At 44.4% G+C, this 23,654-nt stretch overlaps 3 protein-coding genes across 7 annotated transcripts in view; 2 read left to right on the forward strand and 1 right to left on the reverse strand.

Moving 5' to 3' along the window:
- LOC135521853 (folliculin-like) overlaps positions 1 to 7,933 on the reverse strand; it is a 24,598-nt gene extending 16,665 nt beyond the window's left edge. Inside the window, exons 1-5 of the mRNA XM_064947624.1 lie at positions 5,981 to 7,933; positions 5,718 to 5,776; positions 5,537 to 5,597; positions 5,286 to 5,417; positions 173 to 376 (exon numbers count right to left, since the gene is read on the reverse strand). Of these exons, the coding sequence (XP_064803696.1) occupies positions 173 to 376; positions 5,286 to 5,417; positions 5,537 to 5,542 (342 nt within the window). The 5' untranslated portion in view covers positions 5,543 to 5,597; positions 5,718 to 5,776; positions 5,981 to 7,933. The remainder of the gene's footprint in view (positions 1 to 172; positions 377 to 5,285; positions 5,418 to 5,536; positions 5,598 to 5,717; positions 5,777 to 5,980) is intronic.
- LOC135521850 (leukocyte receptor cluster member 9-like) lies at positions 1,725 to 11,868 on the forward strand. 3 transcript variants are annotated; one of them, XM_064947621.1, is made up of 6 exons: positions 1,725 to 2,142; positions 2,747 to 2,899; positions 7,930 to 8,008; positions 8,765 to 8,895; positions 9,002 to 9,331; positions 9,609 to 11,868. In XM_064947621.1, exons 2-6 carry the CDS (start codon positions 2,758 to 2,760, stop codon positions 10,646 to 10,648), a joined length of 1,722 nt encoding a protein of 573 aa, XP_064803693.1. In that variant the 5' UTR covers positions 1,725 to 2,142; positions 2,747 to 2,757; the 3' UTR covers positions 10,649 to 11,868. The 3 variants fall into 3 exon arrangements, with proteins under 3 accessions (XP_064803693.1, XP_064803694.1, XP_064803692.1); XM_064947622.1 differs by lacking the exon at positions 1,725 to 2,142 and adding an exon at positions 2,152 to 2,271; XM_064947620.1 differs by lacking the exon at positions 1,725 to 2,142 and adding an exon at positions 2,317 to 2,404.
- A 957-nt stretch (positions 11,869 to 12,825) lies between these two features.
- LOC135521854 (protein tweety homolog 1-like) overlaps positions 12,826 to 23,654 on the forward strand; it is a 38,884-nt gene continuing 28,055 nt past the window's right edge. The window contains exons 1-2 of one of the 3 annotated variants that reach the window (XM_064947625.1): positions 12,826 to 12,945; positions 13,516 to 13,649. The gene's annotated coding sequence lies outside the window, so the exon portion shown is untranslated. Of the gene's footprint in view, positions 13,650 to 23,654 lie in introns of all 3 variants that reach the window. The other 2 variants (XM_064947627.1, XM_064947626.1) reach the window with 2 other exon arrangements.

The raw sequence follows: 23,654 nt of genomic DNA on the forward strand, positions 1-23,654 counted from the left end.
TTGAATGAGAGAGTGAGTGAGTGAGTAAGAGAGATTGAATGAGTGAGAGGGGAAGAGAGGGAGAGAACGAGATGGCCAGAAAGAATAGTTATTAGACAAAACAAATTAGTCAATATAATTTCTATTCTGTCCGTTCAGCCCTTCACTCATCTCACACACATCTCCCACTCACCTCACACATGTCTCCTCTCTGTGTAGCTGAGCTGTTTGCCCTCATGGTGAGTCCCTCTCCCTCTCTGTCCGACTCTCTGTCCCCGGGTATGGGGGCGCCAGCCTGGGAGGGTGTGGGGGACGGGGGGTGCAGAGCCTCGGTGCAGAACAGGGTCCGGGGGCCATGGAGCTCACAGAAATGACAGAGAGCTACCAGAGCATTCATCTGAAGGGGGAGAGAACAGGGCCGGCCCTCCCGTTAGGCAGGATCAGGCGGCCGCCTACAGTGGCAGATTGACGAGGGCGGCATTTTCCAAACTAAACTGACCAAGATGTACCAACAACACATAAAACGTCACATAATTCTGCCCAAAATGAATGACAATTTATCTCACCCTTTGGCACATGGGCTATTCAGTTGAATGCCGATGCCACCATGTGATAAGCAGTGCTCACTTTGTCAAAAGCAGGGAAGCTAAATATTTTTCTTGTCTCTCCAGGGTGCTGTTGGAGAGAGGGGTGCTGTTGGCACTCCACCAACATTCAGTCAAAAACATAATCTAGCATAAATCATGTAGCCTATAGAAAAGGTAGAAAGAGTAGATGGCATTTCCTGTAGAATACAGGCTGGAGTAGAGATCAAAATTATGACAATGTCATGAGACAGACACTTTTTACACCATGCACGTTTCTCTGAATCAAATAGCGTAACCTAAATTGGGCCCAAACAACAAAAAAGTGCATCGAATATGGCATGTTAACAAACATATATTTAAAAAACCTCTTAAAGATTAGTCCCTTTTTTTTCCAATTTTCGCCTAAAATGAGTACCCAAATCTAACTGCCTGTCGCTCAGGCCCTGAAGCAAGTATATGCATATTATTGTTACCATCTAAAAGGAAACACTTTGAAGTGTATGGAAGGGTGAAAGGAATGTAGTAGAATAACACAATAGATCTGGTAAAAGATAATACAAAGAAAAAAAACTGTTATTTTGTATTTGTAGCATCAATTCGACAATTTGTTTTGCCTGGCCTATTGCGGCAGAACGGCCGAGAGAAGGGCCAACACCTGGCACGGGGAGAACGGCAAGTTCCTGGCCTGGGAGTGATGACTGGTGATCAGAGGTGCGTTATTGTCAATGCTTTGTCTTTGGATTCAGTGTAAACATTGATGTTGTAATGAAACAGCAGGGAGCAGGTCTCGAACCCTCGGCCTTCTAGCTCGAGGTCCAGCGCGCTATCGACTGCGCTGCAAAAGCATGCTTGTGCGGCAGGGTCGATTTCTGCGCTTATAAACCCAGGGTCCTTACACTACTCCCTCCTTTCAAAGAGCCTCGCGCGAGCTTGCGACTTACAGGAACGCGCTCACCGGCCAAGCACACGCACTGTCGTGGATGCAAGGTCCGATCACTTCTGACACCAACGTAATGAAACAGCAGGGAGCAGGTCTCGAACGTTCGACCTTTGAGGTCCGGCGCGCTATCGACTATGCCGCAAAAGCATGCTCGTGTGGCAGAGTCGATTTCCGCGCTTATAAACCCTTTCTGTGTAATCAAATTTAATTGCTGGGGAAAGTTTCCTACAACCTTTCTAAATGGAAACCTATAAGTCAAGCACACTTACCTTGATTAAAGCAGCGTGAACAATCACTGCAACAAATTACAGGCGATCATATTGCATCAAAACATCACAAAATGACATTACTGACAAGCGAACACCTAGCACAGCACGAACCAATGTCTCGAAAATAGATCATGATCACTTTTCTTAAAAGCATGGGAAATAAATCGCCAATGCACACGTAAGTTCTAATTTCTAGTTAATTCCCAAAGTAGTCTTGTTGCTGTATTAGCTTTTGTTTATACTTTTTCACTGCTCTGGTACGCTCGCTCTCTAGGTTCGTGGTAGTCGACATGTGACGAGGAGAGTCACGCGCTTTGGATCCAGAAGGACCGCACAGATGACTCACAGTTTTGGTATACTCTCTTCGGTAAGAAATTATAACAAACTATTGTCAATTTATAAACGGCCTAGAATATAAAATATTATAGCATCAATTGTTTTGAGGATTTGAATGATTATTTAAACGAAGAGAAGAAAGCCTGTTCTCATCACTGAGGTAAATAGACCTAGACCTACATTTCCCACAAGCCCCTCAGTACAAACATAACAAAGGTTAAAGTACACATTTACGGTAGCTTCGGACAGAATCTGTGATATATCTGTTTATAAGTCAGAGGGTGTACATTCAGGTAACTAACAACAATAATGTATCATAATGCATATATTATACAGTACTACATTATCGTTGTATTCATGTTTAACATGTTGGTTGCATTGTATAACTTGTTATCTTGACTCTTGGGTGTGTTGTAGCTACATCCTCATTAGGGCAGGCTACCTCTCAGTTCTCCTTAGCTTAGGTAGCTACTATAGCTACATTGCACAACTTACTTCTAAATATATAGCTACTATATTTACAAAATCTATTATTGCTTAATTTATTGATTTATTAACTGGTTGTGCTTGTATTGCCATGTTAAGAGTGAGAAACAGAGTTAACACTTTTGTTTAATAATCGTTTACACCCACAGGTTGATTGACTATGGCGTCAGAGGATACAGGTGTGCCTTTGGACTCAGCTGAGAACCTGGAGGACAGGAGAGCACAGGAGCATAGAGCTACAGAGGGGCCAAAGACAGAGGTCCTAGCCAGTCCCAGCCAAGATGGACCTCAGGTGACGGCAGGTAATGTTTTGTCATTCAGTTGGATTCTGTGTGAACTGCTGGTACTTGTAGACATATGAGATGTAGGCCTAACTAGGGCATGTACTCTTCTTTAGAGTCAGAGCAGAAATGACAGTGAAAGAGAACGTTCATATTTTGATAATTACACAACACTGAAGTTTATCAAGGTATGATCAAATTATGAAGGACCGTTTTTAATATCGAGGAAGTTGGATGTTCACCAGTGGAGGCTGGTGGGAGGAACCATATGAGGACGGGCTCATGGCTTCAATGGAATACATGGAACGGAGTCAAACGTGGTTTTCATATGTACGATGTGCTTGATATCGTTCCAGCCTTTTCAATGTGACCATCCTCCTATAGCTCCTCCCACCAGCCTCCACCGGTGTTCACCCCATCCTCATTTTCTCTAAAGGAAGTCTGGGTTTGCCTGAGTAATGATATGTTCCACAGAAATTCCACACTCATTGTATCTTAGCTACACTCGCAATAACATCTGCTAACCATGTGTATGCGACCAATACAATTTGATTTGATTTGTGTTGTTAGGTTCTAATTCTCAGAGTAAATAACTCATCGGACACCATGAAAGCTTAACCAAGTTTATTTCTTCCCAGAGGATCAATACAGCTGCATTAGACAAAACATGTTTCCACCACAAGTATATATACTCCAATTTAGGCACTCCTCCTTCTCTCTAATCATTACATATTTTATGGTTTGACAGGAAGACGAAGTGATAGGGTAATAAACCATTGCTACTCTCTTAAGGGGATCTGACCTGATCTCAACCCCCTTGATGCCTAATCCAAAGATCTCCACCCGTATCCCCTATAGCAATCCTGTGACTCCCTCATGTCCACCCAACACATTCCAAAGCCATCTGGCTCCTATAGATAACCATTAACTACTGATGTAAAAAACAGTCTCTATCACTCCTCAGATACTATACTTCTGAGTATAACAGTTTTCCAAGTTTAACCCAGAATCTAACAGTGTATTCATCAGACAATATGATTATTACCTGTTATTACTTTTCTATTCTCTCTCTATTTTCTTTCTCTCTGCATTGTTGGGAAGGGCCCGTAAGTAAACATTTCACTGTTAGTCTACACCTGTTGTTTACCAAGCAAGGGACTAATGACATTGGATTTGATATTTGGGAGAAATCGGTGTTTTTCCCACTTGTTACTCCCCCACTCTCTCTGAAAGCTCCTGGTAGAAGTTGTTCTGAAGCACAGATCGAGGACCAGCTCAATGTTTCTAACTTCTAAGGAAAACACAGAACCAACCTAGGTCAGTGTCTAGGGCTGAGTTCTTCCTACTTCTACTTTTGGGAAAGGGAGAAACCAACCAAACTGTCTGTGTACCCCCTCTAGTGTCATTCGGTTGCAAGCCAAGTCAGTCCAGTCCAAATGTTGTCAGTGCCAAGAACGGATGGAATTACACATGCAATGTTTTATGCACTATCATACTTCTTATGGGAAACCCCTCCTGTAAGGACAAAATATGTGCCTTTACACACAAGTAATACTGCAGATGTGTGTCATATACGGTGTAACATTCATGTTGGGATATCAGTGACAGCTAATACGTTGGGAGATTTATGAATGGAAATGCAATAATGCACTTGTCAAACTCGTTCCAGGAGGAACAAGTGTCTGCAGGTTTTCACTCCTCCCTTGTTGATGAATTAAGGTCACTGATTAGTAAGAAACTCCCCCTCACCCTGTTGTCTAAGGTATTAATTGAAAGGAAAAACCAAGAACCAGCAGAAACTAGGTCCTCCGTGGATTGAGTTTGACACCCCTGACATAATGAGTCCTGGTTGTCCTAATCAGAAGTTGCACAAAAACAGGCTCTTTAAATCTGTAACTAGGACATCATTCAAGGTGTGCCGGTATGTGATTTAGATTAGATATCACTCCCATCAGTTTTCAGAAATATAATTGTATTAAGAGTTTTCCTTGGTAGTTATATAGTTTTATTGGGCCTATGATTTGAATTGATTCCCCTCACATAGGGAAGAGCAGGAAGCAACTGTTGGCGTTGAGGTTATCTGAATCATCATACAGCCCCCTGCCTGAGGGGAGACTCATATAGACCACATACACCTGCAGCTCTAGAGTCACTGAATTTACCACAAATTACCATTTCCACCAGGACTGTGTGCATAATTAAACAAGATTTTCTTGTCATTCTTGTATATGTAAACACCAATGTCTCCTGGGCTAGGGGCATCACTGGCAGTGAATCTGATTTAGATGACTTTTATCACTTATATCTGAAACAGGAAGATATCAACAATATCCATCCGCACTCAGTAACATTAGCTGGCCCAGAATGTACTCTCATATCCATACATGTAGGTAGTTGTAGCTTTTACCTGTAAGTGAGTTGTAGGCCTTTCCGATTTGTTGGGGAAGACTTTACTGTAGACCAGTGGGATGTCAGCATTAAAGGGTCCTATCCTCCCAGAGTCAGTCAAAGCAGCATAGAATGACACTTTTTTGCCTGTCTGTGAATACAGTTTAATGTATGTTATTTCACATTATATGATATAGTATACACAGTAATCCTTCACCTGTGAAGATAATGTCAATGTGGCGCAGTGACTACATTTGTGTGTTTTCTAACCTGCATTCTCCTTCTTCAGCTCCTCCACCTCTCTCACTGGCACTCAGTCTGGCCTCCTGGGCTAGAGAGACATTTCAGAGCAAATATGAACTCTTCAATGATCTACTGGGGGAAATGAATAATCCTACCTACTGTAAACAAATGATTCATCTGTCATCATTAAGCTCTTTCAATACTGTACCTGAGTTCTCACTCTCACTCTGTCCCTGGCCTGCATGGCTGACAGTTCTGCTGCTTGGCCTGGAATTAGAAAGAACAAAATCCGAGAACATATTTTGAGAGCTGTACATCCTTAAACTGTTAGAATGATAAATAAATACAAATTCTATATTATCTTTTCAGCTCTTTAATATTTATTTTGTAGACTGCAATAACATACAGAACAATATGCTATTTTGTTCATTGTCTGTTCAATTTAAATATTAGCTAATCAATTTTTTTTACCTGCACTGGCTCCACCTTGTTCTTGTCCAGTTCAGTCTTAGTGACTCAGCTCCACTCTCTGGTTCACCACCTCTCCTTTCAGCTCCTTCACCTGGCTGTCACTAGCTGTCACTCTGGCCCCCATGTTCCTCAGCTCCACTCTCAAATCCACCACCATGTTCCTCAGCTCCACTCTCTGTTCCACCACCATCTCTCTCAGCTCCTTCAGCTCAGTAAAGACTTGGTCAGGTTGGCTGGTCTGGCAGGTTGCGTGTCTGGGGCTCATTTCGGGGTCATCGTGGCCTTGTTGAGTGATGTCATTCTCCCTGACTGCTCCAATCTCTCCTTGAGCCCATGAACTAATCTAGTCTACTGGGCTCAGCGACCCCCCCCCCCCTTCTTTTGAGTATGTACACACTGGTCTTGGTGGACCAATACATGGGAATTTAAAATGTGTTCTCAATGTAAAACTAGGTAAATCCAAGGACACTTATGTCATAACGTTGGCCTGCGGGTAGGTTTATGACAGTCATAAATACCTCTTTCCCCCTTTTTCCTCTCTCTACCCTACTGATGTTACATTTGCAAAACCCTTGGTTAACATAGAGATTCTGGGAACATCAGAAGGTGGGGGAAAATTAACTATATTCTGGTAATCCGAGCACTTGAACATATGCGGTGGTACTTAATGAATATGATGTCAGTTCGGTTGTCATCTGAGACATTCTCATCAATGATAAGATGACATAAACTCTACAGTGGAAAGTCTACACATCAGAGTCATCGGATTCACATGGAATTGTTGTTCAATTCAAATGTTTGAATATGAAATTATTCATGATGGGATGAAATGTGATTTTTGCTTCTAAAATGTGAGATTTGGGTTTTCATAAGAAGGGGCTCTGCTCAATCAGTGGCCCAACCCTGTGAAGGGACATGGGCTATAAAAAATTTCAAGCACACCCTCCTCTCCCTTCCTATATAAAGCCTTGACGACAATGTAACCTCCTGTTCCGAGGATGTGAGGACGACGGTCCAATGTCAGAATGGTGCAGATAATAACTACAGAACAAAGCCAACATCAGCGTGACCTTTGGTTGCGAATGGTATGAACTTTTAACTCTTATTCACTACAGAAGTGATACCTCCTAGTCGTTGAGTCAGCAACAGCCGCTGCAAACGAGGTTTAGAAAGGAACAGACAGAGTATCCCGTCTACCACACAACGACGTTACTAAAACGTATTCAATTTACCAGCAGAGACATTCTTCAAAGGACAAAGGACTTGGTTGGGCAACACGGCCTTCCATCTACCACCATCCTACCTTTACGATAGCACAGCTTTCGCCCTTTGTTCCTCAGTCTTCCCGCTCTTTCACTCAAACCCAGACCTTTTCTTTTGTGTAACAAGCTGTCATATCTGTTCCGCCCGCTAGGGACGTTTTCCTTTATGACGTAATTTGTAATCAAGTTATGATTTAATTATGTGTGTGTAATTCTGTGTGATTAGTTAGGTATTTAGTAAATAAATAATTAAACCCAATTTTTGCATTGCTGATTCAACTTGTTAGCCAGAGTTCGTGCAGATAACCAAGAATTTACAACTTTCAGATGAGACTGAATTAAGATGACGATTAATATTGACTGCTATTGATGTAAAATATTACTAGGTCTTTAAGAGTTTATTCGGAAGATAACAGCTCTATAAATATTATTTCCTGGTACCCCGACTCTCTAGTTAATTACATTTACATGATTAGAATAGCATGTCATATCACTTAATCCGGCAGAGCCAAAGACACGACACTGATAACACAGAGAACCCTGGGAAGGACAGACTACCATACAGATATTATAAAAGGCCATACAGATATTATATAAGGTCATACAGATATGTTGTTTTGTACTGACTTTGGGTGAGACGGGCTGCTAAATAACTGCCCCCCCTCTCCTCTCTCTCTGATGTTCCAGGCCAGGAGGGAGCAGGTGTCTGTCAGTTCTTCCTGTTGGGAAAGTGTCGTTTTGGAAACAGGTGTCGTCGATCTCACAGGTCTGTAGCTAACATGATCACCACCGACCTGTAAGAAAATTATGTTATATACCAAAAACTATGGCAGGGCAATGGCTAAGTAACATTGCATTTTGACTTTTGATGGTGCCATGATACCATTGTTACTGTGATGTCAAAACATGCCTTCACACTCATGCAATTTTTAACAAGCATGATTTAAATTGTCTGATGCATAATGTTTGTGCAGCCCTCGAACAACTGAAAATGCCCAGGGGTTAGGGGCTAATATTTACTCACAGTTCAGTCTATTTCAGACTTCTAACCACTTGAACAACTAAATAAGACTGAACGACAGAAATCTTCAAAGCATATAGCTGCCAGCCCTAAACAGATGGCCCTCAGAATCTCAGAGTCCTCCCTCTCATCACTAATCCTTCTGCCTGGCGACAGTGGAATCTTCAGAAGAAGACATTGTTTTTCCTCCTGTGAGAAGCAGCATCTGTGGTATTGGCTCTGTCTGCCCTCACAGCAAACAGAGCCTCTGAACCAAGTGGTAATCAAGTCATGTAGCACAGTAGAAATATAATAGATAGGTAGTTAATTCCATAGGATAAGAAAGTGAAGAGGTAGAATAGCAGAGTTAAATTAATGTATCTGTTTAGACATATAGAGCTTCTTAAAATACATCCATCTGAAGGTCACTGTCCTATCAGTATGAGGAAGACCTAACAGGTTAGCTCTTACATTGACCAGAGTGATGAATACAATCCCTCTTTTTCCTTCCCTCTTTCTCAGCACTCCAACATTAGACGACCCAGAGGCTGTTATAGACCAGGAAAACAGGAAGGAGGGAGAAAAAGAGGGACAACTCAAGAAGAAAGCAATAGGGAATAAAACAAACCCGCCAAAAGACACAGAGGGAAAAGGTACAATTTCCCTCCATTAAATCTAACTGAACATATGAGAACCCACTAAAATACCTGTTTACTGCAAACTAAGTATAACTAACTAACAAAGTGTTTCTCCCATCAGGATCAACCAAGAAGCCCCGTATGCGTACAGCTGATGACGTCATCTCTCGGATCCTGTGGGACCCGTCGGTGGACCCGGTGGACTTTGTGGTCGGGTACGTGGACCGCTTCCTTGGGGTGCTGGAGCGGCCCTTCTCTGAGTTCAACTGGGACACCAACCCCTGCGATTGTGACTACTCCTCTGAGCTAGCCCTGCCCAGACACAGGATTCAGTACTTCACCCATAGAGGGCGTAGAGTGTGGGACCGCAACAACAGGACTGACAGGGTGTTTGGATCCACTGGACAGTGTCTGGCAGCCCCCTTTGGACAGGAGGAGGAGCAAGAGCAGGGTAAGAGAGGGCGAGGAGGAAGCAGCAAGGGCGAGGGAGGGTGGAAGGTAGGGAGAGAGGGTGAGGGAAAGGAAGGCGATAGGGCGAGGGAGGACGGGAGGGAGGAGTGTAGGGAGAGGAAGGGGAGGGTGAGGAAGATAGGGAGAGAGAGGGAGGGAGGGATTTCCACAGCTCTAGAACCTGGATTAACATACTGTTCTACTTCACTTTGCTAGTCTATAACATGTTTTTGTCATAATGTTTGGTTAACCTTCAAAATCTGCTTGTTTATTGTCAGGGACAGGGACACAAGATGTTGAACAACAAGACCCCAAAAACGACCACCGTGAATCAAGAGAAGAACAAGATGGAGTCATCACTACAGGGGAGGGAGAAGAGAGTGACGAGTCCCTGATAAAACAGGATGTTGTAAACGGACACTTGGAGGAAAGAAATCAGAGCAAGACAAGTGTTCAGATGCCTGAGTCGACCAGACCAGGCACAGGAAGTACTCCACTGAACCAACAGGAAGCAGGAAGAGAATCAGAACCCTTGGAAGAGGAAGTTGGGAAGGATTCCATTTTAGTCGTCATAGCAGACCAGATGTCTCTATCCCAGAGAGAAAGCGAGAGCAGGGGTGATGAAGGTGAGAAGGAGGAAGAATGGAAAGATTACTGGGATGGAGAGAAAGGCCCAGACCTAGCCCAGTGTCCATCTGTGCCTGTGGAGCAGAGAACAGAGAAGGGTGGAGGCCGGCCTTCCAAACGTAAGCCCACCCACTTCATCACCTTCCGGGCCAACACTCCAGCCATCCTCTCCTCCTTCCAGCACCTTCAGGAGGAGCTCACCTCCCTCCTCCCCTCATCCGCCCCTCATTGGTTGCCCCCCTCCTCCCTCCACGTCACCCTGTGTCTCCTGGTCCTCCCCGGCCCAGCCGAGGTCACTGCCGCTGGGGAGATGCTCCAACGCTTCGCCTACCTGGACCGCAACCCCCCTGTGGCCGTCTCCTTCCCCCTGAAACTGAAGCACTTTGGTGGGAAGGTTCTCTACCTGAGCCCCCAGCCTCAGCCCCATCTCCAGCAGCTAAATGCTGGCCTACAGGAGGCCTTCAGAGAGCAGGGTTGGCTGCACAGGGACTCCTTTAACCCACGCTACCATCTCACCCTGGCCAAGGTGAAGGACCAGGAGGGGGCGAGGGTGTTTGAGGGGGTGGGGGAGCTGAAGGTGGGTAAGGGGGTGAATTTTGGGCGACTGCCTATAAATAGGCTACACCTGTGTAGCATGGGGATGACTGGGGAGGGGTTTTATGAGACACTGTGTTTGGTCAATCTCCGGTGAGATGTAGGTGTGTGTTTGTTTAGGTATGGAGGTGCTATTTTACAAAGCACAGAACCCACATTTCCACACCTCAGTCTCAATCATTTTACATTTAAAGGTGCAATATGCAGAAATCGCTCCGCCATTTCCTGGTTGCTGAAATTCAAGTTTGCCTAAGTTCAGTTTTTGACAAAACAAGCAATCATTGCTGGTTTTGTGTAGAGAGTTATTGTACCATCTAAACCGCTGTGAAATATCTTTTCAATAACCAAAATATTGTATTTTCAGCTTTCTGAAGATGGCGTACAAAACAGGAAGTAAAAGACACAACAATGAAACTTAAGAACGGGAAGCATAGAAATAGCACTCAGAACAGATCTACCACTTCTTAGACTTCTTAGATTTCAATGACAATGACATATCTATAACTCACATTTCTATGTGAATTTGGTCCGCTTCCTAAAAGTTTCGTATTGCAGCTTGAAAATTACTCCATTGATTAAAATATGAAATCCCAATGTTTCCTGAAGTGCCTCTATCTGCTACGGACCATGATGAAGTAGCTGTAATTGTAACGACTAATTTACTGTACCATGTTGTTTTAAGAAGAAAAATGCTATTGCAAACTCTTTGCAATAAGGAATTGAGACCAAAAGTTCAAGAGAAGTTTCAAGTGTTTATTACCAAGAGAATCCCCATCCATCTTCTGTTCTTGGCCTGACCCTGCTCTCTGATCCTAGGCAATTTCCTGTTATCTGATTAGGTCAACAACCTTTCTAAATGAGCATACACACAGTTTCATGGCCTGAACTCTATTAACACTCACTGTAATCATTTACTACACAGGATATAAACAAACTACAGTTTAACTTGAAACATGTTACATTTTAATAGAATCCATCAATGTATATAGCTTTCACAGGGAGGAACACCCACATTCCATTTCATTTAGCAGACTTTAATACTGATGTAATAATGTAATGTATTTAATATTATAATGGCTGAAATATTATCTTTCCATCATGGTAACTGCATCTCAACCAATCAATTCTTACTTTGTGGCTTCATAGATGATTTTAAAATTGTAATAAGATTTAATTTAATATGAATATTTTAATATAATCCAACAGAAACCCACTGATTGCTGCTACGTTGATCATGTAAAATGTCTGCTTTTACAAAGAATTATGACCTTTTGGATTTGGATTGCCAAGGACATTAAATATTGAACTTGTAATTTTTGTGAATGTCTGAGTGGTGATATTTCTGTGTAACAGCAGAGGGATGGAGGGAGGATGGAGAGAGGGATAGAGAGCTGGATGGACAAAGGAGAGAGAGGGATGGGGAGAGGGAGGGATGGATGGGGAGAGGAGCCCCTCTCCGATGAGAAAGGAGAGAGAGGGATGAGAGGAGCGAGAGATGGAGAGGGGGATGGAGATTGAAGAGGGATGGATGTCAAATGAGAGAGATGGACGAAGGGAGGATAGGATGAGGGGCTTGAGAGAGGAGATAGAGGAGAGAGGATGGCTGCTACAGCATAGTGCTGGGTCTGAATGAGAGCCATGGAGGCACGGTTAACTCTCTTGCATACGTAATATTATTTTCTGTCTCTCCCCCTTCTCCTCCTAGATACACGCACACTAGTGTGTTCTCTCACTCCCGTACGCTCCCTTGCTCGCATTATCTCTGACTCCCTTCCCCCACTCCCTTTCAGTGACACAGAAAAACGAACGCCACCCCTCCCTCCCGTTCTCTCGTTCTCCCCCATCCTCCAATGGCACACAAACACCCTGGTCTTTCATTCCACCCGCTCTCACTTTGTTTTTATTGTTTATTTGTAATCCCCCTCTTTTTCAGTCATCACTCATGGTCATGGAAGATCATCTCTCATCTTTCCATCACTCTCATTCTCTCCATCTCTGCTTTTCATGGTTGTTGTTGAATCATGGTGTTGATACTATTTTGCAGTCTCCACTCGAAACTGGTTTTGCAACTCCCCTCTCCCTCTATTCATCGCTCACCCTCCCTCCATCCCTCCCTCTTTCTCTCACACTCACTCACTGCCCAGTTGACAACCCATCTTTTTTCCTATTCACAATATCTTTGTTGCACCCTCCATCCTGCCCTCCCTCCCTCCCTCCCCTTCTCTCTTGCTCTCAGTATCCATCTAAGTGGTGTGCTTATTTGCTTCTGCCTAAATATATGTGCATCTCTACCTCTTCCTCTCTGCACAACACAGCCAAACACTGCCCTGCCTAACCACACAGGAGATTTCTTCAACAAATATTTTGTGGATTTTTTGTGCAGAAATCTGAAATGTAACTCAAACTCGAATAATTGGACCTTTTCACGTTTTGTATTTTTTAAATTTAGACAATCATAGATTTTTTTATGATGATTTGTTGATTTTGGTCAGATTTTTGCCTCCTAATCTTGAGAGTGTAGAGATTGGTATGTTGTGTGTGTGACTGAGTGTTGGAGGTTTCAGTAAGAGCTGTGTCTGTATCGCCCAGTAGCATCATCATTTGTGTGAATTGAGAGTGGATGGAGTCCTAATCCCCGTTAACAGATTCATTATCGCTGGGCACAATCGTGTCGCTGCCTTGTTGTGAAGTCGCCTGGCTGAGCGATCTGCTGCCTGAATGGGGTTCTGACATGACGATAAGGATCCCTCTGGGGTGTCTTCTCAATCCTAATCCCTCTCTCTCTCCTCTCTCTCTTGCGCTGAGGACTCCTCTCTTATCCATCAACACAAGCACCTCTCCACTGTTACCAGACAACCATCCAATCACAGGCTGTTTAATATTTCAAAAACAAAAACAGACCGTATTATTTATTTACATTTTATGTATTTTTGGGGTTCATGTCCCTAAACCTATATATTTCAGGATTCGTTTTTTTCCCAAGAGGATCCAGCGTTGATGGTTGGCAACGGTATACCTCAGTGAGTGTGTAGATATTTGACAGAACACCAGAGAAGAGCAAGAGATAGCAGAACACTCTCCCAACGCTACAGTCAAAGGTAAGAAACGGATCACTCTTCAATCACTCATTCACCATGGGTGAATTGTCTGTGTATTCTACAAGATGAATGGGCAGTCAAGTGAAATAGATTCATCATGCACTGTTAGACCATTGCAGTTTATGTTCAATGATGGAAAGGGGAGAGAAGCCTGGGTTTTACATCAAATGTTTGGATTTCTTCGCAATGTCTGTGCATTGGCTGATGTTGAAATTAGGAAATTATTTATAAAACATTGAGGTTGAACCATGTTTGTTTGATTCACTCTGTTTTAGATTGTTTTGTCAATCTCTCTACTTTATCATAGTTGATAAGATATATTTGATTTATATTAATAAAATCACTTTGTATCTCACTGAATAGTTTGCTTAGCTTCATATCTTCAGCAAACCTCTCTCAAATGCTACATTTGACTTTGTGCAAGCTTCTAAATGAGATTGCTAGTGTGGGAGCATTTGTCCATCCTCTTGGTACTGTATGTTATACTCTTGTACACTCCTAAGCTCCATGTTGGATTTATTGATTCTACAAGCACGGAGCAGCCTGCAGCTGAATGCACTCAATCTTTCATTGATTTGGGGAAATGTGTGTGTATGGTTTGGTTTAACTATCCTTGTATCCAAAATTTGGACAAGTGTGTACATTTTGCTGGTCCCCACAAGTAAAAAGGCTATTTTAGGCTTAGGGGTTAGGGTTACAATTAGGATAAGGGTTAGGGTTAAGATCAGGGTTAAGGGTTCAGGAAAATAGGATTTTTAATGGATTTTTTTTCCTTCGTTACCCACAAGGGCAAACATGTGTGCGTGATCCTGGTGGGACCTTTTGTTTTTACACAAACATGAATTTCAACTGAAACTTAAATATGAAATTTATAAGAAACAATTCAACCTCTAGTAGAGTCTGGAAATGTGTATTTATACACTACCCTTCAAAAGTTTGGGGTCACTTAAAAATGTCATTGTTTTTGAAAGAAAAGCTCATCTTTTGTCCATTAAAATAACATCAAATTGATCAGAAGTACAGTGTAGAGACATTGTTAATGTTGTTGGTTAAATGTTGTGGAATTACTGGTCATGCTCTAGATTGGTTTATAAATTACCTAGCAAATCGTACACAATGTGTAATGGCAGATGGTTGTAAATCTGAGTCCATAGAGGTGTGCTCAGGTGTTCTATTTTGGTCCCACTGTTGATCATTTTGTATATCAACAACATTGGGGATCTTATTGAAACAGTGGATGTTCATTTTATGCAGATGATTCTGTTCTTTATTCAAGTGGTAGTAGTTTATCTTTAGCTTTTGAAAATGCCCAAAGAGCATTTAACATCATACAACATAATCTGTATGATTTAAAGCTGATTCTAAATTAAACAAAATGCATGCTATTTTCAAATGCCAGGCATGTTACAAATCATGCCATTGCTACATTGGCTGGACATACTATAGAGCAAGTTAAAGTGTACAAATATTTGGGTGTGTGGGTTGATGATAAGCTGAGCTTCACTGTGCATGTAGAGAACTTGATAAGGAAGCTCAGGCTGAAAATAGGATTTTATTACCGGCATAAGGCTGTTTTTGTTGTTGAATTTTACCCTCTTTTCTCCCCAATTTCGTGCCATCCAATTGTTAGTAGTTACTATCTTGTCTCATCGCTCCAACTCCCGTTCGGGCTCGGGAGAGACGAAGGCCGAAAGCCATGCGTCCCCCAAAACACAACCCAACCAAGCCACACTGCCTCTTAACACATCCAACCCGGAAGCCAGCCGCACCAATGTGTCGGAGGAAACACCGTGCACCTGGCGACCTGCTTAGCTCGCACTGCGCCTGGCCCGCCACAGGAGTCGCTAGTGCGCGATGAGACAAGGATATCCCTACCGGACGACGCTAGGCCCTCCCTAACCCGGATGACGCTAGGCCAATTGTGCGTCGCCCCACGGACCTCAGAGTCTCTGGTGGCACAGCTAGCGCTGCAATGCAGTGCCCTAGACCACTGCGCCACCCGGGAGGCCCTGCTTGTTTTTCTTTTGAGGCCAGGAATGAGCTGGTACGATGTACATTACTGTCGGTTTTAGATTTTAGTGATGTTATACAGTGGGGCAAAAAAGTATTTAGTCAGCCACCAATTGTGCAAGTTCTCCCACTTAAAAAGATGAGAAGCCTGTAATTTTCATCACAGGTACACTTCAACTAAAAAAAATCCAGAAAATCACATTGTAGGATTTTTAATGAATTTATTTGCAAATTATGGTGGAAAATACGTATTTGGTCAATAACAAAAGTTTATCGCAATACTTTGTTATATACCCTTTGTTGGCAATGACAGAGGTCAAACGTTTTCTGTAAGTCTTCACAAGGTTTTCACACACTTGCTGGTATTTTGTCCCATTCGTCCATGCAGATCTCCTCGAGAGCAGTGATGTTTTGGGGCTGTTGCTGGGCAACATGGACTTTCAACTCCCTCCAAAGATTTTCTATGGGTTTGAGATCTGGAGACTGGCTAGGCCACTCCAGGACCTTGAAATTCTTCTTACGAAGCCACTCCTTCATTGCCCGGGCAGTGTGTTTGGGATCATTGTCATGCAGAAGGACCCAGCCATGTTTCATCTTCAATGCCCTTGCTGATGGAAGGACGTTTTCACTCAAAATCTCACGATACATTTCCCCATTCATTCTTTCCTTTACATGGATCAGTCGTCCTGGTCCCTTGACAGAAAAACAGCCCCAAAGCATGATGTTTCCACCCCCATGCTTCACAGTAGTTATGGTGTTCTTTGGATGCAACTCAGCATTCTTTGTCCTCCAAACAAGACGAGTTGAGTTTTTACCAAAAAAGTTATATTTTGGTTTCATCTGACCATATGACATTCTCCCAATCTTCTTTTGGATCATCCAAATGCTCTCTAGCAAACTTCAGACGGGCCTGAACATGTACTGGCTTAAGCAGGGGGACACGTCTGGCACTGCAGGATTTGAGTCCCTGGCGGCGTAGTGTGTTACTGATGGTAGGCTTTGTTACTTTGGTCCCAGCTCTCTGCAGGTCATTCACTAGGTCCCCCCGTGTGGTTCTGGGATTTTTGCTCACCGTGATCATTTTGACCCCACGGGATGAGATCTTGTGTGGAGCCCCAGATCGAGGGATATTATCAGTGGTCTTGTATGTCTTCCATTTCCTAATAATTGCTCCCACAGTTGATTTCTTCAAATCAAGCTGCTTACATTTACATTTACATTTAAGTCATTTAGCAGACGCTCTTATCCAGAGCGACTTACAAATTGGTGAATTCACCTTCTGACATCAGTGGAACAGCCACTTTACAATATTGCATCTAAATCATTTAAGGGGGGGTGAGAAGGATTGCTTTATCCTATCCTAGGTATTCCTTGAAGAGGTGGGGTTTCAGGTGTCTCCGGAAGGTGGTGATTGACTCCGCTGTCCTGGCGTCGTGAGGGAGTTTGTTCCACCATTGGGGGGCCAGAGCAGCGAACAGTTTTGACTGGGCTGAGCGGGAACTGTACTTCCTCAGTGGTAGGGAGGCGAGCAGGCCAGAGGTGGATGAACGCAGTGCCCTTGTTGTTTGGGTGTAGGGCCTGATCAGAGCCTGGAGGTACTGCGGTGCCGTTCCCCTCACAGCTCCGTAGGCAAGCACCATGGTCTTGTAGCGGATGCGAGCTTCAACTGGAAGCCAGTGGAGAGAGCGGAGGAGCGGGGTGACGTGAGAGAACTTGGGAAGGTTGAACACCAGACGGGCTGCGGCGTTCTGGATGAGTTGTAGGGGTTTAATGGCACAGGCAGGGAGCCCAGCCAACAGCGAGTTGCAGTAATCCAGACGGGAGATGACAAGTGCCTGGATTAGGACCTGCGCCGCTTCCTGTGTGAGGCTGGGGCGTACTCTGCGGATGTTGTAGAGCATGAACCTACAGGAACGGGCCACCGCCTTGATGTTAGTTGAGAACGACAGGGTGTTGTCCAGGATCACGCCAAGGTTCTTAGCGCTCTGGGAGGAGGAAACAATGGAGTTGTCAAGCGTGATGGCGAGATCATGGAACGGGCAGTCCTTCCCCGGGAGGAAGAGCAGCTCCGTCTTTCCGAGGTTCAGCTTGAGGTGGTGATCCGTCATCCACACTGATATGTCTGCCAGACATGCAGAGATGCGATTCGCCACCTGGTCATCAGAAGGGGGAAAGGAGAAGATTAATTGTGTGTCGTCTGCATAGCAATGATAGGAGAGACCATGTGAGGTTATGACAGAGCCAAGTGACTTGGTGTATAGCGAGAATAGGAGAGGGCCTAGAACAGAGCCCTGGGTGACACCAGTGGTGAGAGCGCGTGGCGAGGAGACAGATTCTCGCCACGCCACCTGGTAGGAGCGACCTGTCAGGTAGGACGCAATCCAAGCGTGGGCCGCACCGGAGATGCCCAACTCGGAGAGGGTGGAGAGGAGGATCTGATGGTTCACAGTGTCGAAGGCAGCCGATAGGTCTAGAAGGATGAGAGCAGAGGAGAGAGAGTTAGCTTTAGCAGTGCGGAGCGCCTCCGTGATACAGAGAAGAGCAGTCTCAGTTGAATGACTAGTCTTGAAACCTGACTGATTTGGATCAAGAAGGTCATTCTGAGAGAGATAGCGGGAGAGCTGGCCAAGGACGGCACGTTCAAGAGTTTTGGAGAGAAAAGAAAGAAGGGATACTGGTCTGTAGTTGTTGACATCGGAGGGATCGAGTGTAGGTTTTTTCAGAAGGGGTGCAACTCTCGCTCTCTTGAAGACGGAAGGGACGTAGCCAGCGGTCAGGGATGAGTTGATGAGCGAGGTGAGGTAAGGGAGAAGGTCTCCGGAAATGGTCTGGAGAAGAGAGGAGGGGATAGGGTCAAGCGGGCAGGTTGTTGGGCGGCCGGCCGTCACAAGAAGCGAGATTTCATCTGGAGAGGGAGGGGAGAAAGAGGTCAGAGCACAGGGTAGGGCAGTGTGAGCAGAACCAGCGGTGTCGTTTGACTTAGCAAACGAGGATCGGATGTCGTCGACCTTCTTTTCAAAATGGTTGACGAAGTCATCTGCAGAGAGGGAGGAGGGGGGAGGGGGGAGGAGGATTCAGGAGGGAGGAGAAGGTGGCAAAGAGCTTCCTAGGGTTAGAGGCAGATGCTTGGAATTTAGAGTGGAAGAAAGTGGCTTTAGCAGCAGAGACAGAGGAGGAAAATGTAGAGAGGAGGGAGTGAAAGGATGCCAGGTCCGCAGGGAGGCGAGTTTTCCTCCATTTCCGCTCGGCTGCCCGGAGCACTGTTCTGTGAGCTCGCAGTGAGTCGTCGAGCCACGGAGCGGGAGGGGAGGACCGAGCCGGCCTGGAGGATAGGGGACATAAAGAGTCAAAGGATGCAGAAAGGGAAGAGAGGAGGGTTGAGGAGGCAGAATCAGGAGATAGGTTGGAGAAGGTATGAGCAGAGGGAAGAGATGATAGGATGGAAGAGGAGAGAGTAGCGGGGGAGAGAGAGCGAAGGTTGGGACGGCGTGATACCATCCGAGTAGGGGCAGTGTGGGAAGTGTTGGATGAGAGCGAGAGGGAAAAGGATACAAGGTAGTGGTCGGAGACTTGGAGGGGAGTTGCAATGAGGTTAGTGGAAGAACAGCATCTAGTAAAGATGAGGTCGAGCGTATTGCCTGCCTTGTGAGTAGGGGGAAGGTGAGAGGGTGAGGTCAAAGGAGGAGAGGAGTGGAAAGAAGGAGGCAGAGAGGAATGAGTCAAAGGTAGACGTGGGGAGGTTAAAGTCGCCCAGGACTGTGAGAGGTGAGCCGTCCTCAGGAAAGGAGCTTATCAAGGCATCAAGCTCATTGATGAACTCTCTGAGGGAACCTGGAGGGCGATAAATGATAAGGATGTTAAGCTTGAAAGGGCTGGTAACTGTGACAGCATGGAATTCAAAGGAGGCGATAGACAGATGGGTAAGGGGAGAAAGAGAGAATGACCACTTGGGAGAGATGAGGATCCCGGTGCCACCACCCCGCTGACCAGAAGCTCTCGGGGTGTGCGAGAACACGTGGGCGGACGAAGAGAGAGCAGTAGGAGTAGCAGTGTTGTCTGTGGTGATCCAGGTTTCCGTCAGTGCCAAGAAGTCGAGGGACTGGAGGGAGGCATAGGCTGAGATGAACTCTGCCTTGTTGGCCGCAGATCGGCAGTTCCAGAGGCTACCGGAGACCTGGAACTCCACGTGGGTCGTGCGCGCTGGGACCACCAGATTAGGGTGGCCGCGGCCACGCGGTGTGGAGCGTTTGTATGGTCTGTGCAGAGAGGAGAGAACAGGGATAGATAGACACATAGTTGACAGGCTACAGAAGAGGCTACGCTAATGCAAAGGAGATTGGAATGACAAGTGGACTACACTTATCGAATGTTCAGAACGTTAAGCTTACGTAGCAAGAATCTTATTGACTAAAATGATTGAAATGATACAGTACTGCTGGAGTAGGCTAGCTGGCAGTGGCTACGTTGTTGACACTACACTAATCAAGTCGTTCCGTCGAGTGTAATAGTTTCTACAGTGCTGCTATTCGGGGGCTAGCTGGCTAGCTAGCAGTGTTGATTACGTAACGTTACGTTAAAAGAACGACAATAGCTGGCTAGCTAACCTAGAAAATCGCTCCAGACTACACAATTGTCTTAGATACAAAGACGGCTATGTAGCTAGCTAGCTACGATCAAACAAATCAAACCGTTGTACTGTAATGAAGTGAAATGAAAATGTGATACTACCTGTGGAGCGAGGCGGAATGTTGACCGGGTTGTTGAAGTTCAATTCGGAAGACGTTGGCTAGCTGTTGGCTAGCTAGCTAGCAGTGACTCCTACGTTAAGGAGGACAAATAGCTGGCTAGCTAACCTCGGTAAATTAAGATAATCACTCTAAGTCTACACACTCTAAACTACACAATTACCTTGGATACGAAGACAGCAAAGTCAACTATGTAGCTAGCTAACACTACACTAATCGAGTCGTTGAGTGTAATAGTTTCTACAGTGCTAGTGGACGTTAGCTAGCTGCTGTGCTAGTGGACGTTAGCTAGCTGCTGGGCAGAAAGCAGTGTAGACTACGTTAGGACGACGAAATACGATAATTACGCAATTATCTTTGATACAAAGACGGCTATGTAGCTAGCTAAGAAGAAATTGCTAAGATTAGACAAATCAAACCGTTGTACTATAATGAAATGTAATGAAAAGTTATACTACCTGCAGACCGAAGTGTAGATGCGACCGCTCGCTCCAACCCGGAACCGGAGCCTGCCTATTGTAGATTCAGTCTTCCCAGCCTGGTGCAGGTCTACAATTTTGTTTCTGGTGTCCTTTGACAGCTCTTTGGTCTTGGCCATAGTGGAGTTTGGAGTGTGACTGTTTGAGGTTGTGGACAGGTGTCTTTTATACTGATAACAAGTTCAAACAGGTGCCATTAATACAGGTAATGAGTGGAGGACAGAGGTGCCTCTTAAAGAAGAAGTTACAGGTCTGTGAGAGCCAGAAAACTTGCTTGTTTGTAGGTGACCAAATACTTATTTTCCACCATAATTTGCAAATAAATTCATTAAAAATCCTACAATGTAATTTTTCTGGAATTTTCTCTTATTTTGTCTGTCATAGTTGAAGTGTACCTATGATGAAAATTACAGGCCTCTCTCATCTTTTTAAGTAGGAGAACTTGCACAATTGGTGGCTAACTAAATACTTTTTTGCCCCACTGTATATATATGCAGGCCTCAGCCTGAATCAACTACCCTGAGAGCACTTGATTCAGTGTACCATGCAGCCCTCAGGTTAATTTCAAATCAGAAACGTCTAATACATCATTGTGATCTCTACAGCACTGTTGGCTTGTCGTTATTGACCTTGCGTAAGCTTAAACACTGGTATACACTGATTTATAAGGCCATATTGGGTAAAATGGCATTTTTATCTCTGTTCTTTTTTAGTCAGGTCAGTAAATAAATATAAATTACGGTCCCATTCTGATTTGCTTCTAACAGTACTAAAAATGAGAACAGGACATGGTCAAAATCTTTTTAGTTACTTAGCTCCGTTGTCCTGGAATTCTGTCATGAACATTTTAAAATGTGATGATCTAGTTTTGTTGGTGGAGTTGTCTCAATGAGAAAAAACCTCTATAAATAAAGGTAAAATAAAAATGACTATTGTCATTAAATAGTACCCTCAAAACACCAGTCTCAACGTCAACAGTGAAGATGCGACTCCGGGATGCTGGCCTTCTAGGCAGAGTTCCTCTGTCCAGGTTCTGTGATTCTTTTGCCGTTCTTAATCTTTTATTTTTATTGGCCATTCTGAGATATGGCTTTTTCTTTCCAACTCTGCCTAGAAGGCCATCATCCCGGAGTTGCCTCTCCACTGTTGATGTTGAGACTGGTGTTTAGCAGGTACTATTTAAGGAAGCTGCCAGTTGAGGACTTGTGAGGCGTCTGTTCCTCAAACTAGACACTCTAATGTACTTGTCCTCTTGCTCAGTCGTGCACCGGGGCTACCCACTCCTCTTTCTATTCTGGCTAGAACCAGTATGTGCTGTTCTGGGAAGGGAGTAGTACACAGCGTTGTACGAGATCTTCAGTTTATTGGCAATTTCTCGCATGGAATAGCCTTCATTCTTCAGAACAAGAATAGACTGATGAGTTTCAGAAGAAAGTTCTTTGTTTCTGGCCATTTTGGGCATGTAATCCAACCCACAAATGCTGAAGCTCCAGATACTCAACTAGTCTGAAGAAGGCCAGTTTTATTGTTTCTTTAATCAGAACTACAGTTTTCAGCTGTGTTAACATAATTGCAAAGGGGTTTTCTAATGATAATTTCGCCTTTTAAAATGATAGACTTGGATTAGCTAACACAACGTGCCATTGGAACACAGGAGTGATGGTTGCTGATAATTGGCCTCTGTACGCCTATGTAGATGTTCCATAAAAAATCTGCCGTTTCCAGCTACAATAGTCATTTACAACAGTAACAATCTCTACAGTGTCTTTCTGACAATTTGATGTTATTTTAATGGACAAAAAAATGTGCTTTTCTTTCAAAAACAAGGACATTTCTAAGTGACCCCAAAGTTTTAAACGGTAGTGTAGATATATTACAGTCCTCACACTGAATGGGCCATTCATGTCCCCACTGACTGATAACTGGGCTGTGGTGTGTATCACAGGGCCATATAACTGTCTCATAAATGGCAATCATTAAGAGTGTCCTTAAGGGGTCGTTAGGGAGACCATTGGGCCTTAATGTGTGGCATGATTTCAGTTGCATGTCATTATTCATACCCAATGGCCCAGAGGAAAGCTGTTGTTTGTGATGTGTAGTAATAAGAATATGTGGTGCAATACATGATAAAGGAGAAGGTGGCTTTACTGTCCAAAGAGGATTTTCTTCCCAGCTGCACATCCTCAGTCTTCCTCATTAACCGCCTTACAAAATGGCCTCGTGGAGAAACATATTCTGGAGGCTCCCTCAATACAAATAGCTGAGTGACTGTTTCATAACAGAGCCATTCTCACGGTTGAGTCAGTCAGCTTGGTTCAGTGACAGATAGTTGACGTCTATTCTACTGTATTCTATCCATTTCTCCTCGGCTTTGTTGTTCCTGAGTGTCTCTTGTTGGTTTTGAAGCAGCGAGTGCACAGCACAGAAGGCTGTGGTTTGTGTTTCCTTCTTCTGTCTCCCTCTCCTCTCCCCTTCTCTCCTTGCTCCCTGTTATTTGCCTTTAGTTATGCAGTTATGCAATGATAACAAGCTGGCAGGAAGCATCACGTCAACTCGAGCCTGCCTCCCTGCCTCCCTCTGACAACTACTGCTGGACCACTGCTCAGCTCAGACTGCTCCCTCTATGGTGCTCCCTCCCTGGTGCCCCCTCAATCCCTTCCTGGGTTCATGTTAGCACTAGTTCCCATTGTTGACACCACATCTGGTTGTGGACAGACAGACAGACAGATTTATGATAATTGCCAAAAATCGTTAATGTAGACTTTTGCAAG

The sequence above is a fragment of the Oncorhynchus masou genome, chromosome 30 (assembly GCF_036934945.1).
Source record: "Oncorhynchus masou masou isolate Uvic2021 chromosome 30, UVic_Omas_1.1, whole genome shotgun sequence".
NCBI lineage: Eukaryota > Metazoa > Chordata > Actinopteri > Salmoniformes > Salmonidae > Oncorhynchus > Oncorhynchus masou.